Here is a 16,012-nt window from a genome sequence, read left to right on the forward strand (position 1 = left end):
CTGTTTAATTTTTTTTCTGTTCTCCCTTTCTATTTTTTAATTATCTGATAAAAAAAAAAAGTGATCTGCTGTGTGGGCATTCTATTTTAATTTCCCTGTTATTTGGCTATCTGTGCATTTTACCCCTACAGTTTTGTGAAGGATCTGGACCCCACACAGCATTCAGGTGACTGTTTTGGTGTCTTTTATTTAGTGCACAGAAATGTTTCTTTGTGGTTTGGCACCAATATCTTTTCCTGGCAGTAAACACTCGACATACCTTCATCTCAGGTCGCCGGCTTCACTAAAAGGAAGGAGACCTTGCTAACACAATCATCTCCACCTGCCCCATCAGCGTTCCTGGCACAGCCCCCTGAGCCCACTGCAACAGCTCTGCACTGCAGCAGAGCCAGAGACCACACCTCTGCCACAAGTTTATAGATTACTAACCAAGCTTGTAACATAGCACCACTCTCTTTTGCAAATATGGTCACTGGCTTACAAAAACATCTCAACCCCCGCCCGGCACTTCTAGAACTGCTATATGTTTGAGTGTCTGTGAAGGTTCTCAATGATCCAGGTCGTTGTAGTCTATGGAGCTTCAAAAGAAAAGCGTCTGGACTTGGTTTGAAAGAGGAGTGAAAGAAGCCATCTATGTCCACTGTGAACGACTATCTTTGAACAGAGGTAGTGGTTTACGACACCAACCATCTGCCATCTATGAACCAGTTTTGAGATCCTTTCCCAGACTCCCTAACACCCACTCACATCCTGGGCCTTTTGACCTCAGGAAATCACATGATAGGGTGGGGCTAGGCTTCACAGTGGGTTCACCGGAAACCTTGGCTGATTGTGACCTATATCCGTTCTCACACCTTGGCTCATGTGATTAGGTAGAGAATCAAGAGGGGGGTCCATGTCCCTCTTGGGGGACACTCTCATAGGGCTTTAATCTGGGACTCTCCACCATTTGACCCTAGAACTGAAGAAGCTTCTCGGATGAGAGGTGAAACACCTTCAAGCAACTTAAAGAAGTCCAGACGCTTTTCTTTCTAAGCTCCTTAGACTAAATGTTTGAGTGTTTCTCTGCATTACTATTCAATACATGAATAAACACTTTTCACTCTTCAATTAGCACACCTGTAATATGATCAGTATGACAGAACTGACCTGGGTAAGTACTTGGATCTCTTGTAGCAAATATGATTTAGTCATAATTGAATTAAATTGAAATAATTGAAAGACTGTATTTCATCCTAGTTATAATAAAAGTGAATATTCTGTTTCCCCTGTAGGCTGTACACCAATGGTTAAAAGGCCTGATTTCTTTGTCAATTTATTTTACTGTTATTTGTGGATAGAGTAGGTGAATGGCATTTGTCCTCCAGTACGTATGTGTGACAAAGCCAGATAAACCAGTAGTGTGAACTGAAGACTAAAATGACTACTGCTGCATAAGGTGAAGCCTTTCACTGGTTCACACACTAACAGGGCACATTCCTCACACACATCCTCTCAAACTGGCAGTCAGTGCTGCTGCTGCCCTGCATCGCTATCTATTGTTTGAATCTCTATATCAAACATTTTAGTAAGGAGTAGTTAGTTTGGGGCATCTGCTGCTGTAATAAATCAATAATTTAAACCTGAGTTGTCTGACTGAAATAGATTTATGTGATTATCAATGGATGTGCAGGGTAATTACCTGAAAATCACAAAGGAAAAACAATTACCACTTATTTCTCTTGTGAAACTTGTGGAATATTATCAATGAATCCACCCCACTAAAAAGTAGATGGGCTGGTAATTTCCACTCAAAGTGCATCTTTCTAGAAGTGTCACAGCTGGGTGGGCTGGTGTGTTTGTGGAGTGGACCCAAAAGCAGACACCAGAGAAATAATCTGATGTTTCAACAAAAAGCGAGCCTTTACTACAGCTAATACAAAAAAAGAGAACTACAAGACGAGGCGAAATGAGGGCGAAACTAAACCTAAACTGGGACTGAACACTGGCACAAATGATCGTGACGCCACAGGGGAAGCAAAACTAAACACACTGAACATGGAAACAAGATTTTCAAAATAAAACAGGAAACAAGGAGAGACATGAACTAGGACACGCAAGATTGACACAAGAGACACAGAGAGGGAGAGGGACACAAGGGAAACCTACATAGACAAGGAGATAACACATGACAAACGGAAAAAGACTCAAAAACAAGGAGACGTTGACGATAACCCAAACTTGGCTAAACTTAAACTAAGATGAACTAATAACAACCCCAGAACTTTATCTCGTAAGTAATCAATAAATACAAAATAACTCAAAAATAGTGGGTCAGAGATCCAGCCCCCTGACAAGAAGTCTTATACATTTAATGAAGCATATTCAGAGAAAACTCTTATCTTCACTAAGCATTCTTCTGGTATTCACACTCTGTAACTCTGTCACACTCTGATGGATACATTGGAGGCAACTCATGGTCCAGTGTCATGGAGAAGGATGCTTCAGCATGTGGACAGGAATACCTGGGCAACTAATCTTCCAATTGGCAGATTCTACCACCTGAGCCACAGCAGCAGAAAGAAAGAAAGAGCATACATTTACAGTATGCCATACAGGTAAAATCACAAATACAGTTCCTAAGTGGCAATCATTCCTATTTAACCAGTATAAAACTACAAAAACATCTATGTAACAAGATAAGACTGCAGCCATTTCAAGGAGATTCAAAGAAATAACTACATGATTTACAAATATCCATCTTTTATTTGTTTATAGCCGAGTAAACACATTCATTCTCGGTGTTGTTTCTCTGTGTTCTTGATCTCTTGGGGATTTTAATGCTTAAAGCAGCATAATGAAGGCTGTCAGCATGCTGGTAACCCTGTTGAAAATGTGTACAAAGTAGATAAGAACATGATTTCAGATGTAAACAATGGTCATAACACAGAAGACTGTAAAAAGTTTGTTGAAGAGCACTTTAACAAGTCATTAAAAAAAATATATTCACCTCCGAACTTGTTGTTGCGGGGCCTGAAAATCTTGCTTGAGATTCTGTTTGTGAAACATTGATTTAATTGATTTAATTGAAAATCCAACTTTAGCTAAAACCAGTCTACGCTGTTACCTAAAAGACTCCACTTACCTGTTGATTGCTGTCTGTTTCTTTTGTTTGTCTTGTACAGCAAGTATCCCAGTAAAACACTGAGGATGGAGCTGAATGTCAAAGCTCCGCTCAAGAAATACACCAAGCCATGAGAATTAAACGTGCCTGCAAGACACCAGAAACAGAGCTTTTTCTTGTACTGAAAAATACTGATAAAGTGAGCAACAGGTAGAAAAGGTTACTCACCTTTAGGCTCCAGCTTGGTCCCATTTCCAAATAGGATGCGTCCACATGAGGTAACAGCACAGTAGTAGGTTCCAGCATGAGAAACACTCAAGTTGCTCATTGGCAAGCTGTAGACACAGGTGTGCGTTTGTGTGCTGGGTTTGTTATCACACTGATCGTTTCTGCCCAAATGTGTGTAAATGAGTCCAGGATGGGATTCGTCTGAGTCTTTGAACCAGTAAACACTGTGCTCTCCATCACAGGTCCCAGTGTGTACTGTACAGTTCAGAGTCACGGAGCCTCCTGGCTGGATGGTCTCAGATGCTGACTGCTGCACCACAGCTTTGATGTTCACACCTGAACCTTTTACACTGATGATGATGTTTTCTAAAAAGGTTAAAGTGTATGAATACTGAACACAGTAGTAAGAAGCTGAGTCTGAAATTTGCAAATCTTTGATTGTCAAGTGATATTTGCCGTCTTGTGTTTCCAGTGTGAAGCGTGGGTTGTTCCTGAGCTCTTCATTAAAAGAGTTGTTCACATTATATTTGAAAAAGTGAGAGATGATCTTTGGTTTTTGTCCCAGATTTTGCTTAAACCAGAACACTCTTGCAGAAACGTGAGCATCATATAAACATTTTAGTGTCACTTTTCCACCAACTTGAGCTGATATGAAACGAGACTCTTGATGTTCAGATGAGAACATTTGCGCCTCTGTCATCTGAACTGTAGTGGAATTAAAGAAAAAAACAAATGCTTTTTCAGTTAAACGTAAAAACCTAACAACACAAAAATCTGAATCCATAGTAATGGAACTTACCCATTTTTCCGAATAACAGGCACAAAAGACAGAAGAAAAACACTGAAGACACCATTGTGGTGAGATTCTTGTGTAAAATGAAGGTTACTGATAGCTGCTCCACTTTTGAGAGGCAAGAATGTGTTTGATTGGCCAGCCAGAGGTGACACAGTATCTACTGTATGGAACTCACGATCACATGTTTACTGCTGCCTGTAGTGGAAAATACAGTATGATATCTAAGAAGAATTATACAGTCACATAAAGCCTGTTTTTTGGAATTACAACCAGATCTAAAAGTATTGAAAGTGGAGTTTGGTCTACATTAGGTTTGTTATACTGTATAAACTGAATCAACGCAGAAGCTGCTCTGATCCAGTTTCATTTGATTTTCCAGTTTAATAATGATGTGTTTTTCATTGTAATAATTGATTCTCATTTCTAGCATATCCCATGCTGTAAAACACATTTAATTTAAAAGATGTGATGAGTAATAATTTGAGTATACAGAACTACGATTCCAGCAGTGAGCTCATTGTGGATAACAATAGAGTAAACCAGAAACCAGCAACACACGGCCCAGAAAGAGATCATTAGGAATATCAACATGAATACATTCACACAGGATTTTGGTATTTTACGTTCAGGATTATAATATCTTTGCTCTTAAGTTGCATGAATGAAATGTAACATTTGTAATTTATATTATTTACTCTGTACTCTACTGTTGTTTGAATAATGATTATCATACATCATTTTCAATAATGGTTTTGCATTCCAGATAAAAGAAGTATTCTGAGCTCATGAGTTGCAGCATGAAATAAACAAGACCTGTGGAAAACTACAGTTTTTGGGTGTTTACAGCAAGTGGACCTTAGGGCGTGATGTATGTGTGAGCGTAACAACACATCCTGCTGAAAACCACAGAGGCCGTTGCACTGACACATCTAAACAGAAAAATGGTAAAAGTCACTGTGTTTGACAGGATGCACCCACTTTTAGCTTTCTGTGCCTGTTTGTCATAGACTAAAATGTTTACAGTAAAGACATTTTGAATTTGTGTCAAAGCTGTCTGTCAACGATGTTTTGCTAAAACAACATGACCAATGGGATGGGATTTACTTGTTGTCATCCTTCAATTGACAATAATTTGTCAGCTCTCCTTGTCCTATTTTAACTGACTCTGCTGTCAGACCACGTGCCTGAACTTGGGTCACCTTTTAAGGCCACAGGTTTGTTGCTTTTCTTCACACATCAGTATCCAGGATTTCCCCATCCTCTAACTATTAGCCATAAACAGTTTAATCTTTTTTAACAGTCAAAACACTTTAGACTATAAGTTACATTATTGGAAGTGCTTCACTCTTTCTTATGCAATTCCACCTCAACATGGACTTTTTTTCCCCAAATCCATGCTAATGGTCCTCACTCTCAACTAGCCCTACTTGAAAAATTTTGTCCCCTAATGCATCTTCCTATTCCCTGGAGGCGGCTGGATCAAGACTCCAGCCGCCTCCAGGGAATAGGAAGTAATCAAATCCTTCTCTGCCCAAACAAAGCAGTCATACCACTTAATAAGAACCTGGCTTTGTACCTGCCAATAATAATAAGCATGTCGTTTCCTTAATGTAAAATTCCAATTTGATATCTGCAAAAACTTGCAATCGACATAACTGGTAAATAGTTCATATTATTTGACTGGGCATATTCTTTTGCTGAAACAACCTCTCCTCATTTCAGCATATTACCCCTGATCATTTGTTCTGCAAGAGATTCAGTAGTGACCTCTCACATGGCATACCTTCCTAAATCTTGATGAGGTTATCCTTGCCATGTGCAAGCAAAAAGTAGTCGTATTGACAACAAATATTTACCATAATCCTCCTTTACACACCTAACCCAGTACAGGCTTAACCACGATTAAAATCCGTGAAGTTGAGAACAAGAGACTTGGTGTTAGTGAGAGTATTCACCATGAGATCTAGAGTAAAGGTTAGGTGCTATCTATCTATTAAATTATTTTTGCAAGCTACGTTGCAATCTAAAGCAAAATGGAGGAAAAACTGAAAATACAATGTAGTCGTACTTTAGGACTTATTAATATTAAACATAGCTCAGAGCTTGTTATTATTTTATGAAGGGCATTTAAATTAACGATCCTGTATGAAACATGTGCAGTGATAGGTATTGGCTGCATTTTGGGGGCAATAGTTGTAAATAACTTTGCTGTTTGCAACATTTGAGCATAAGTTTATAAAATTGTAGATTTATATCAATTGCGCTAATACAGTATGTCAAAATGAAAAAAATAACAGCGGATTCAGACATGTGAGTTTGTGCTGAAAAGAATGATACCAAACAAGGGAATATAAATAGTTTTTAATGGTGAAAAATGAAGGTAAAATTAAAAGTAGTCAAAAATGGCCAATTATACTCTGGAACCCAATAAATCATGAAAACTTACCCTCGGTCAAAAATTTCTTCATGACAGTGCAGATTTGTGCCATTTTTTGTAAATTATTTCTAAATTAAAAAAAAAAATTACACATCCGTATGTGGAAAGAAATGATTTGGATTTTGCCATCCCATTTGATTTCCCTGCCACTCTAAGAAAATTTCTCTAGATCCACTCCTGCTTGGGACCTTATGTATTCAGGATAACAGATTAACTCTAGTTTATATATTTAACTTGGCATCAGAATTACTGCATTTCATGATCCATTCTCTTGAAGAGACAAGCTTGGCTTAATTCTCTCGTACACAATAATCACAGTCACTCAGACATGGTATCACTGAATTGAAATGGCACACAGACATTGTCTCAAGCTTGAAGGTCTTTTAGTCTTTATTGTGTTTATTGAGCTTCAAAAACATTAAATTTACAAAAGACTGTTGGCAGAGACTAGCAAAAAAATGTATATTGTGAACATGATGCAACAGAAAAAAGAAATAATACATTTCAAACACCGTGTCTTCTCTGCGTACTACTGCTTTACACTATAGTACACACATTCACTCCAGGTGTGATCCTTCTGACTTCTTGATCTGTGGCGCAGGTTGACAGTTGAAGATGGAAAATAGAGTCTTTCTGCCTCTTGGAAACCCTGGCAACAAAATACTTATTAATAAAAATATGTCCACAGATTGACTTTTGCGTAGAAAAATGGTAACTGAATAGTTACTGGTAATACGTCACCATTACATCTGCTTTGGGGAGACTTGCTTGAGATTCTACAAGAAAAACAAAAGTTTCTTATGTTTAAACTTCTGGAATAATTTGCAGGTTAAAAAAAACCCTAAACATTAGTTACCAGGAGATTTGCAGATGCATTTCTTGCTGATCACACACACTGAGAAAGCCAGCAATACACTCAGGATGGAGGTGACTGCAAAGGTGCCGCTCCAGAAAACATTATCTGCATGAAGTCAGACATCGAGAGTCCTCGTTTACAGTTTTGTTATTTGGTTTTAGACAACTGGGTGGGATCTACTGTGGTCTTAATGTTACTCACGTTCAAAGTCCAGTTTTGTCCCATTTCCAAATAGTATATGTCCACATGAGGCAACAGCACAGTAGTAGGTCCCAGCATGAGACAGATTCAGGTTATTCATTGGCAAGTTGTAGACACAGGTGTGTGTCTGTGTCTTAGCTTCTTTCTCACACTGATCATTCCCACCCCAATGTGTGTAAATGACTCCAGGATGGGATTGAGAATTTTCTGAGTTTTTGAACCAGTACACACTGGTTTCTTCATCACAGGTCCCAGTGTGTACTGTACAGTTCAGAGTCACAGAGTCTCCTGGCTGGATGATCTCAGATGCTGACTGTTGGACCACAGCTTTGATGTTTGACTCTGCATCGTTAACAATAACAGTAATGCTTTCTGAAAATGTTAATCTGTATAAATAAGAGGTCATACAGTAGTAAGTTGCTGAGTCTGAAATTTGTAAATCTCTAATCATCAAGTGGTTTTTGCCATTTTCAGTATCCAGTGAAAAGCGGAGATTGTTCTTGAATTCGCCAAAAAATGTGTTATTTTTTTCATATATGTAGGAGTAAGAGATGAGCTTTGGTTTCTGTCCAAGAGGTTGTTTATACCAGTAAAGCCTTGCAGCAACCTCACCTTCGTAGAAACATTTCAAAATCAAGTTGTCACTCGTTTTACGTGACACAAAAGCGCTCTTCTGATGACCAGATGAGGACAGCTCTAGATCAGTCAAATGAGCTGAATTGAAATATGAAATAAAGCAAATGTAAGGCAAAAGTGAAAGAATTCAATATTCTTAGAGAGGAGAAATGAACCTACAAGAGTTAGGAACAAACACACAACTCACCCACAGTCCCAGATAACAGTATTGCAAAATAAAAAGCCAGCAGTGAAAAAGCCATTGTGCAGAAAATTGCTGTGTGAAAAAAAGAAAGGAAAAAACCCTCTTTTCTACTCTTTATAGGCAGGACTGTGTTTGATTGGCCAACTAAATGTGACGCTGCGCTGTATGTCCTACTTAGGAAATGCAACGTGCTCACTGGAAACCATAGTATCACGTTTTGTTTTTATAATAATAAATGCTAACATTGTGAGATGCCTATTAAGCACAAAATTTTTAAAAAGGGTGAAAGAGCATAGTAACTCTCATTTACGTTCTACAGCCTAGAATAGAATAATAAAAAAGTAAAGTGAAGGTGGTGGATTTTGCAAAAGTTGCCAAATTGAATTTAATGATAATTGGTTGATTTTTTTGGACAATATCTGTATCACTATTAAACAGACCATTGGCCTTGGGGAAGCATATCCTTAGGAAATTTATATACAAAAACAAATTACTTATATAGTGTAGTTTGCAGCATAAAACAAGTAGTTTGTTTTAAAACTGCAGAATTTGATGTTATACTGCTGACATAATAATCTAAATATGAACTTATATTCACTTTATACACTGATGTTTATATTGGCATTTTTGAGTGTTTCCTTGGTCTTGATCTAAAACATTTTTGTGTCTGCATAATATTAACATCCTGTCAAAAACAGTAAATGGCTGTGCACTGACAGAGGAAAGAACGTATGATTTCAGTCAGTTTCTAAGAATTTTTTTTTTAAAAGTCAGAATCAGGTCATATCCTGCTTGTAACCACAAAGATCACAGAATAGATAATACGGCCAAGTAGTTACACATTACTAAAGCCTGTCTAAGCTTAAAGAGATCTTATCTTTAGACCGAAAACCACGATTTAAAGACCAATATCAAAAGAATATTTCCAACTTCACAATGCATCTTCAATGAGATTCTTAAAAACAACAAAAAAAACACAAAGTTTGAATCTTTACGCTAGAGTAAAATTCCTCCTCCTCTGATCTCGATGATCTCGATTAGCAAAGCTACATTACAGAGGTTGTTTGAACTTTGACAAAAAGTAACAGCTATGTCTGAAAAAGAAGAGCATATGTGCAATTTGTCTTGTTATTGGGGAAAACCTGGGGTATCCACACAACTCTTTTTAATCCCTTTTGAGTATCTCAAATCCTCAATCCTCCTCTTCACAGTACTCCTCACAGCAGCTGAGCAAAAGACACTGAGGTGAGTTTAACCATGAATCACAAATGGAACAGCTTTGAAACCACATGTAGTGCACTGATTTGGCGCTTTGTGAAAACTCCAGTTTAAGTAGCCAGGGTGAAGTTGGCTGCAAGAAAGCAAAACTAAGAGGGAATTCATAAGGAACTTCTCTTGCGGCTGGTTCAGTAAATTTAGTTCAGAAAGTGATGGAACCGGCAGTTTATGAATCTGTGAGGTTTCTGCTCTCAGCGCCCTATGGCATGATCGTGTACGTGGTGATGATCGTCGCACTTTGTGTTTACTTCTTTTTACGGAATCTATTTACCTGCTCTTTAACCATTTCCTGTGTTACAGTAGCTTTGTTTTGTGGTTTTGTGAGCTTTTAGTTGAGATTCTGACATTTCTGTGGATATCACCTATATTTAAATAACAGATCTGGCGGTACATTCCAGATGTTCTCCCTCTCTCCCCCAGTAATGGTGGCATTGAGTTTCAATGGATTGAATGCAGAACTAAAGATGGAGTGAAATATGAAATAAGCTTTTATCGCTGTCTGTTCAGGATAAACGTTCAAAATAATCCAAGGGAAAACAGAAAAAATACAAGGAAAAAACAATAAACGCAAAGTAATGAGGTTAGGGGAAATAGGATGGAAACACAGCAGTAGCAAATCAGGGATAATGAGACATGGGAAGTTATTTAGTACAAGGTACGTAGGACTATCAAAATAAAACAGGAAGTACCCAACAAGGGAATCTCTAACACAGAGGCTGAGATTTAATGGGAGACGCAGGGAATCCGATAAACAAAAACTCCAGGAATTATTACAATCACTTAAACCCCATAATATTAAGTTAAAAGAACTAAAGTAGCCACCCTTTGCTTTGTTGACAGCACTGAAAACCCTTGGCCTTCTCTCAAGGAGCTTTATGATGTAGTCACCTGAAATGGTTTCACTTCACATTTGTGCCTTGTCAGGGTTCATTTGTGGAATTTGTTGCCTTTTTTGAGGCCAGGAAACACAAGGAATGGACATTAGACCAGTGGAAATCTGTGCTTTGGTCTGATGAGTCCAGATCTGAGAGCTTTGGTTCCACCCGCCGTGTCTTTTGTGCGATGCAGAAAAAATGAACAGACTGTCTCTACATGCATGGTTCCCAATGTGAAGTATGGTGGTGGAGGTGTGATGGTGTGAGGGTGCTTTGCTAGTGACACTGTTGGAGATTTTTTTTTTTTTTTTAATTAAAGGCACACTAAACCAGCATGGCTACCACAGCATCCCATAGCAACATGCCATCCCATCCGGTTTGCGTTTAGCTGGACCAGAGTGAGGGCAAAAGGGCCAACAAGTACTCAGCATCTCTGTGAACTCCTTCTAGACTGCTGAAAACCATTTCAGGCGACTCATGAAGCTCATTGAGATGTACATATCGGTATATATACATATACACACACGTACATACATGGATGTCAATATATATAGAGAGAGATATAGACACGCATACCAGGACCCAAGCCATTGGAGAGGTTTAAAAACAACTAATAGACCCTTGAAATCAACTCTGTATTTAACTGTCAGCCAGTGTAAAAATGCAAATATCAGAGTAATACTCTCTCTCTTTTTGGTAACTGTCAGTAGCTGCAAGTACTTCTCTTTCAGCTGCATTTTCGACGAGTTGCAGGTGGGACAGGCTATTCAGAATCAGAATACTTTATTAATCCCTATGGAAAGTTGCTTTATATTGGACGGGAAAAAGAGTTAGTGTATTACTAAAAGGGAAACAACTGTTAGTGCAATATCACGACAGTCAGGGCATATGCAATACTGGGGTTTGTGCAATATAATTGATGTGTTTCCGTTATTGTTATCTATGCTGTCCTCTGTGTCCACTCTTCTTGTCATTTGTTTGTTCTAGTATAATGTGATGACTGTTTTTGTCTCTGTTACATGACCTGTAAATAGTGTCTCTGTATGTTTTTACTAACTTGTGTTTAACACCAACCTGCCAGAGGGTCTGCAGACGGAAATTAGCCCAAGGCTATAATCTGGCATATTTACATTTATTAAAATGTTCATTAATATGTATTGCCCCTCTTTCTAAAAAAAAAAAAAAAAATAAAAATAAAAAAAATAAAAGTATGTATTTACAGTTGCTCCAAGACAGTAAGAACAGTAACATGCTGAACATGTGAACATGCTGAATTAAATAATACAGTATATTACAAAGTTTACAAAATATAAGAACTAGCTATAATATATACAAATAGCTAAATTATAAATATCCAGAACATTACAGAGAGGGAAACTACATGTATATGATTGACATTTTACTTTAAAATGAGAACTTTGTTATTTTCACTGTAGAGAATGTGCAACAGACAAAATCCTGACCATTGTTCAACAGATGTTTAAAAGATCTCAGCCGCCTTAAAAAATAGAGACGACTCTGGAATCCTGGCGAGCTTGATCAAGATCAGAGGTCAGATTTACTGAAAATCTTGTGAACACAATAACTCATATCTACTAAAATTCTTGGATGAATTTGAATATTTGTGAGGTCAGGGGGAATGTGACCCTATGTCATTTTTCCCAATGACATAGGGAAAAAAAAACCCCGGATACAACAGGTCTATAGAGACATATGGTCGTTTTTGGATAGTACAAATCATCACTTTTTTTTGCTTCAAAGTGATAGCATACATTTATATTTTAGAATTCAGTGAGCTTGACCTACAGGTCAAGGTCAAAGATCAGATTTTTCTAAGTGTTGGGAATGTCACTCAAGAAGAATGTCACTTGGTATTTTCAAATTTATACAATACATCTAGTAGGAGGCTGAGGGATTGCACTGGTAGCCACCAGTATATTTTTTTAGAAAAAGGTGTATATAATAATTTTACTGGTTCATCTTCTATTTGCTGTGACCTATCTCTTGACGACGCTCTGCTATAGCTTCAAATTAATTGCAGCAAATTCCTAGATTGGCTCTGGTACTAATCTGTATAGTACCTGAAGTAGTAATACTGGCAATCTGGAATGGCTCAAAACACAAGATCATTGATGTTGCACTGACAGAGATAACATGAAAAGTGAGTCTACAGCCATAGCCTAGCAGCTTTATTTAGTCACAGTACTGGTTTTTTAGTAAATGTGAATGCCTAAAATCCAACAAAACAGTTCAAAAAAGGAGGAAAAAACTGAAACCTTGGAATTTGTTTGTAGTCTGGCACGAAAACTTCATTTATACAGAGAGTATCTCTTAAATAACAGTTTTTTTACAACCTTGAGATCAAATATTTATTAAAATGAATACATACTGATCAGAAATGTATATGTATTTAAAAATAATAATTCCTCAAGTAACAGCGAATGAATCCTGTTGGAATATGGATGGGAGACAAGCTACAGACATGCATTCCCCCGATTTTCCAGTTGCAGTTGGGCTAGAATGTTAGTACTGGTCATAAATTGTATTGAACAGAATGTAGAATTGTTTTGTCTGATCAACATTTAAACATTGAAATGTCCATATTTACTGCTTTATGCTGGAGTACACACATTCACTCTTGGTGTTGTCTTTCTGTCTTCTTGATCTGTTAAGTTGCTTAGCACTTAAAGCTGCATAATGGAGGCTGTCTGCATCTTGACAAGCCTGTCAAGAGAATATGCAAAATTAATTTGAGATATTTCCTTTACAGAAATTTAGCATTGTTTTATTAGTAAGTAACTGTGATTTGATTTACCTCGGAATTTGCTGTTGAAGGAGTTGGTAATTGTGCATGAGACTCTAATAGTCAAAGACAAAAAAACACTCAGATTGAAAGGCTAAAAGACAAACGTAAGAAATTCAGGCTATCAGGCACAAGCAGTACCACATACCTGGGCAAAGGCAGTTGTTTCTCTTGATTGTCTTGCATACTGAGAAAACCAGTAGGAGAACCAGGATGGTACTGAATGCCAAAGCTCCACTCAAGTAGTACACCAAGACAAGAAAATCTGCCTCACCTGCAGTTAGCCAGTCATCGGAAAGAGATTTTTAGCTTTTATGTCTTATGTTCTTATAAGAAGTGGTCAGAATTGACCGTAAATGACTCTTCAGTACTCACGGCTAAGATCCAATCTGGTCCCGTTTCCAAACACTATGTGTCCACATGAATCAACAGCACAGTAGTAGGTCCCAGCATGAGACAGATTCAAATCCTTCATTGGCAGGTTGTAGACACAGGCGTCTGCTTGTGGGTTAGTTTTCGTCCTACAATAATCATTTTTGCCTCCATAAGTATAAATCAGTCCTGGATGAGATGCTTCTGTTTCTTTGAACCAGTAAACACTGTGTTCTTCATCACAGGTCCCAGTGTGTACTGTGCAGTTTAGAGTCACAGAGCCTCCTGGCTGGACGGTCTCAGATGGTGACTGCTGGACTAAAGCTGGGTTTTTCAAACCTGCCTCCCTTACTTTGACAATGGTACCCTCTGCAAAAGTTAACACAAATCTATAGCTGCATGCACAGTAGTAAGTAGCTGAGTCATTGATTTTCAAATCTGAAATGTTCAAGTTATTTCTTCTGTTTCCTGTATCCAGTGTAAACCGTGGATTGTTCTGGAATTCATCATGAAAAGTGATTTTTGTATCGTACACGTAGAAGGTAGAGATTAGCCTCGGTTTCTGTCCCAGAGTTTGCTTATACCACAAGATCCACGCTGAATCGTCACCTTCATAGAAACAATGCAAACTCACATTTTTTCCAACATCAGCTAAGATAAAATCTTTTTCTTGATTAACAGATGCCTGTGGTTGCAGATGGGTCTTCTGGACTACAATAAAAATCAAAATAAAAGCAAATGAAGAGTCAGTTCAACATATTCATTAACTTAAAATGGAAAAACTTGAAGAGATGTTAAAAAGAAAACAGAAACACAACTTACCCAATTTCCCCAGGAACAAACATGTCAGATAAAAGACAAACTTTGCAGGTGTCATCGTGTTCAAATCGTTTTGTCAAATGAAAAGAATCTTGATGCTTTCTCCACTCTGAAGACCCAAGACTGATCTTGATTGGCCAGTCTACAGTGACACTGTACGTCCTACTATGGAAACATAATCACATGTTCACAACCACCTATGGTGTTAAGTTTGGTTCGTAATATCATGAGCATATATGAAGAGCATTGAGGCTCTTTACTAGTGCAGTATATGTTCATAAAGGAAAATTACATTAATGTCATTAGTTTACAGCTTAGAGACTGGTGACACCTTAGAGTGGATTCTGCTCAGTATTTGGCACTGAAACATGATTATTTAGAGTTTGTTTCTGAGTGTCCAAATGACTTTTTATTAAAGCAGAAAGGCCAGTGCATTTGCATAATTAAATCACAATTTGAATTCATTGTTTGGATATGCATCCCAAATACTCCAAAGAACTTTTCAAATTAATCTCTTATTTCACTTTTAAATTTTATGTGAAATTTACTTATTTTTATAGAAATGCTTGTTTTGAAATGTGTTGTTGTTTCTTTGCTTTGAGCACTAGGGAAAAAAAGCTGTGTTAGGGTAGTAAGATGGTGGTACAAACACAACCCACACACAAAACCTCCAAATGTGCATAGGTATAATGGGAGTAGTCGTAATGGTAGTGCAATTCAAGTGATGTGATTTCTTCCGCTGAATAGTTTTAAATGATCTGCTAAGGAACTTGAATGTTATGTTAAATTTGTTTTTGTTTGTTTTGTTTTTTATTTCTGCTTATTGGAACACAAATACCCCAGTTCAACTAGTCTATTCTATTCATTGATGTAAACAGTACTCTAAATATTTCACCCAAGTAGTATTACGATACCTAAAAATCCACCACTTTTGGTGGTATGTTTAAAGGTGCTAATGGTGCATTTATGTGGGTGTGGAACTACCTTTACATCCTGCTCAAAAACCACATGAGCTGCTGCACAAACAGAGACTGACAGAGTTTGAAAACAAACATATGAGGGGAAAGATGTCGGTGTGGTGACCACTTCTTCTTTTCTGCATTCACACTGATGCAAGTCAAAGCATGTAGCTATATAGGTACTTGACTATTATGGTTCATCTTCAAAGCTATCCAAATATAATGAGTATTTTACTTTTGTATTTCCTCAGCACAGTAGCCAGAGCTGTGTGCTTTTGTTTGTCAGATTCTAGAGACTTAGTTATGGAAACTTTGTTCTACTTCTTAACCACAGAGGATCTGTCTCTCATGAAACCCTTCTGCAGCCAACTAACATCGTTCTGGGCTTCCCTGATTTTGGCTTCCAACCTTCTTCTAAATGGAAGGTTCTCTTTACATGCATTTTTGATCTTATACCCAAGTGTT

At 37.7% G+C, this 16,012-nt stretch overlaps 3 protein-coding genes across 3 annotated transcripts; all 3 read right to left on the reverse strand.

Moving 5' to 3' along the window:
• Nucleotides 1-2,735: 2,735 nt before the first annotated feature.
• Nucleotides 2,736-4,212, reverse strand: LOC116316471. The gene is made up of 5 exons (XM_031735025.2): nt 4,131-4,212; nt 3,332-4,036; nt 3,125-3,250; nt 2,990-3,033; nt 2,736-2,863 (listed from the first exon to the last, which is right to left on the reverse strand). The coding sequence occupies exons 1-5, from the start codon at nt 4,183-4,185 to the stop codon at nt 2,744-2,746; spliced, it is 1,050 nt and encodes a 349-aa protein (XP_031590885.1). The 5' UTR covers nt 4,186-4,212; the 3' UTR covers nt 2,736-2,743.
• A 2,724-nt stretch (nt 4,213-6,936) lies between these two features.
• On the reverse strand, nt 6,937-8,508 carry LOC116316463. The gene is made up of 6 exons (XM_039606479.1): nt 8,445-8,508; nt 8,234-8,335; nt 7,622-7,963; nt 7,421-7,525; nt 7,306-7,340; nt 6,937-7,213 (listed from the first exon to the last, which is right to left on the reverse strand). Exons 1-6 carry the CDS (start codon nt 8,497-8,499, stop codon nt 7,094-7,096), a joined length of 759 nt encoding a protein of 252 aa, XP_039462413.1. The 5' UTR covers nt 8,500-8,508; the 3' UTR covers nt 6,937-7,093.
• A 2,668-nt stretch (nt 8,509-11,176) lies between these two features.
• On the reverse strand, nt 11,177-14,693 carry LOC116316466. The gene is made up of 5 exons (XM_031735021.2): nt 14,592-14,693; nt 13,773-14,480; nt 13,546-13,671; nt 13,410-13,453; nt 11,177-13,318 (listed from the first exon to the last, which is right to left on the reverse strand). Exons 1-5 carry the CDS (start codon nt 14,644-14,646, stop codon nt 13,199-13,201), a joined length of 1,053 nt encoding a protein of 350 aa, XP_031590881.1. The 5' UTR covers nt 14,647-14,693; the 3' UTR covers nt 11,177-13,198.
• Between the last annotated feature and the right edge of the window lie 1,319 nt (nt 14,694-16,012).

Source organism: Oreochromis aureus, linkage group 3 (assembly GCF_013358895.1).
Source record: "Oreochromis aureus strain Israel breed Guangdong linkage group 3, ZZ_aureus, whole genome shotgun sequence".
NCBI classification, from domain to species: Eukaryota; Metazoa; Chordata; class Actinopteri; order Cichliformes; family Cichlidae; genus Oreochromis; species Oreochromis aureus.